Genomic DNA, 2129 nt, shown 5'->3' on the forward strand with positions numbered 1-2129 from the left:
CGGGTATGGCACCGTACCCGCCAACGTCGTTCACGCCGCTTGGAACGGTGGGCAGCAGCAGCAGGCCCGAGCGGGCGGCGCCGTCATGAGGCCGCCGACGCTCAGGGGCCCCTGGACCGAGGAAGAAGACGAGTAAGACACTCCTCCAGAGCTCTGAATTTTTGCTTTGTTTTGCTCAGTCGGATGAAGCTCTCACCGATGGATCCAGCTTGTGGTTTGACGTGATGAGCTTGTGCTGATTGCTCGATCTGTCCGTGGTCGCACGCAGGACGCTCAAGGAGATGGTGAAGGTGTATGGCGAGAGGAAGTGGGCGGCGGTGTCGCAGCACCTTCCCGGCCGGATCGGCAAGCAGTGCCGCGAGCGCTGGACCAACCACCTGCGCCCCGACATCGACAAGGTGCGGATATGCATCGATTCCCCCCCTTCTCGTTTAATTTCTTAGATCTCGAATTTCTTGATGCGTGGATGCTTGAAGTGATGATCTGCCTTGCTGATTTGGGGGAACGATGGATCTGCCCCCTTGCTCCAATCTGTCACATGATGCTTGTGGGGGGAATTTGCCTGTGTTTAATTTCTACTTACAAATCCTGCTAAATTTTGGTCTCACCATTCGATAGTGGGTATTAATTTGGTAACAAATTAGTGGAGTACATGTTGCATGCGTCTTTACTCCGACCACTATGTGTGGTAATTCTCCATCAAAGCCACCGATTGATTGTGCAGGAATCTTTTTAATCTTCTGGTATGTGAATTTCGATGTTCTGTCGTAACCACTGATTGGCAGCGCTGGATGCAAAATTCTGCAGTAGTATAGTGTGCACACATGCTACATTTGCTTGATTTCAGGTGGATTTCGCATATGTTGCGAAAATCTTTGTGTTTTTCGGCTGCACTTGTTGTGTGCTCACGCTAATACTTTATTCACTGATTGATCGATCACTAACTTGCAACAGGCGAAGACAATCTGGACTGAGAATGACGACATCGAGCTGATCAAGGCTCACAAGATCCACGGCAATCGCTGGTCGATGATCGCCAGGCAGCTGCCCGGGCGATCGGAGAACGCCGTGAAGAACCACTGGAACGCCACCAAGCGGAGCCTCAAGGCGAAGCGCCGGCTGAAGAAGAAGAAGAACGCGGAGGCGCCGCCCGGACAACAGTGGTCCATCCTGGAGCAGTACATCCGCAGCCTTCCCCCCGCCGCCGTCGCCGAGGACGGCGCCGGCGCCGCGCCGCAGCAGGCGCCGTCGGACGACTCCCCTCCGTCGTCGTACAACACCGGCGGTGGGTACTACGGCGGCGAGGTGGTCAGCCCTCCGCTCGCTCCCGCGGCCGCCGGCTTCGATCCGGCCGCGTTGGGGATGTACCTCAGCGCCGCCGCCGGCAACAACCCATCCTCCGCGGCAGCGGCGGTCAATTTGGGGGCGATGAACCCCGACCTTGCGCCGCCCTCGTACCTGGGGCTGGACCTGAACTCCTACTACTACTACGGTGGCGCGCCGCTGGCGCCGGCGGCGAGGGCGCCGCCGCCGCAGATGATGATGATGGAGCAAGACCAGCAGGATTCGTCCAACGCCAGCAACAGCAACAACCTCATCACCTACCCGTTCGTCGACCACATGGCGTGGCAATCGTCCTCCGTCCACGCCGACGCCTACTACGCCAACAACGCCAGTGCAGGCCATTATCCCTACTACTACTATGGCGACGCCGCGGGCGCCGGGCCGAGCGGCGGCGGCGGCGGCGGCGGCGGTGGTGACGCCACCGCCATCCCGGACGACGTCGACGTCGTCCAGATGGCCTCCAGGGAGTTCCAGATGAACCCGTCCGAGGATGAGGTCACCCTCAACCTCGCGGGCTTCATGTGAGACGGCATCATCGCGCGAGAGCTCCCTTCAATCGAAACAAACTAAAGCCCCGGGCGTCCGTCGTCTTCCAGTTTCTGTTCATGTCGTCGTCGTTCCTTTGTTACCTTTGTTGTATCCTAGTATACATGTGTGTTGTACCATTTCCATCGCCCGAGGAACTAAACCACCGTGTGTAATCGGCGCTGAGAATAACGTACGCGTGGACCGTCGCCATGGACCATGCCCTGTGTGTACCTCTCTTTAATCCGTTGGTTAAAAAC

The 2129-nt window shown here is 57.9% G+C and overlaps 1 protein-coding gene across 1 annotated transcript; it reads left to right on the forward strand.

Annotated features, from left to right (window-relative positions):
• Positions 1 to 85: 85 nt before the first annotated feature.
• LOC101782150 (transcriptional activator Myb) lies at positions 86 to 1897 on the forward strand. The gene is made up of 3 exons (XM_022829661.1): positions 86 to 132; positions 269 to 398; positions 961 to 1897. The coding sequence occupies exons 1-3, from the start codon at positions 86 to 88 to the stop codon at positions 1867 to 1869; spliced, it is 1086 nt and encodes a 361-aa protein (XP_022685396.1). The 3' UTR covers positions 1870 to 1897.
• The last annotated feature ends 232 nt before the right edge of the window (positions 1898 to 2129 follow it).

Source organism: Setaria italica, chromosome IX (assembly GCF_000263155.2).
Source record: "Setaria italica strain Yugu1 chromosome IX, Setaria_italica_v2.0, whole genome shotgun sequence".
In the NCBI taxonomy this organism is placed as follows: domain Eukaryota; kingdom Viridiplantae; phylum Streptophyta; class Magnoliopsida; order Poales; family Poaceae; genus Setaria; species Setaria italica.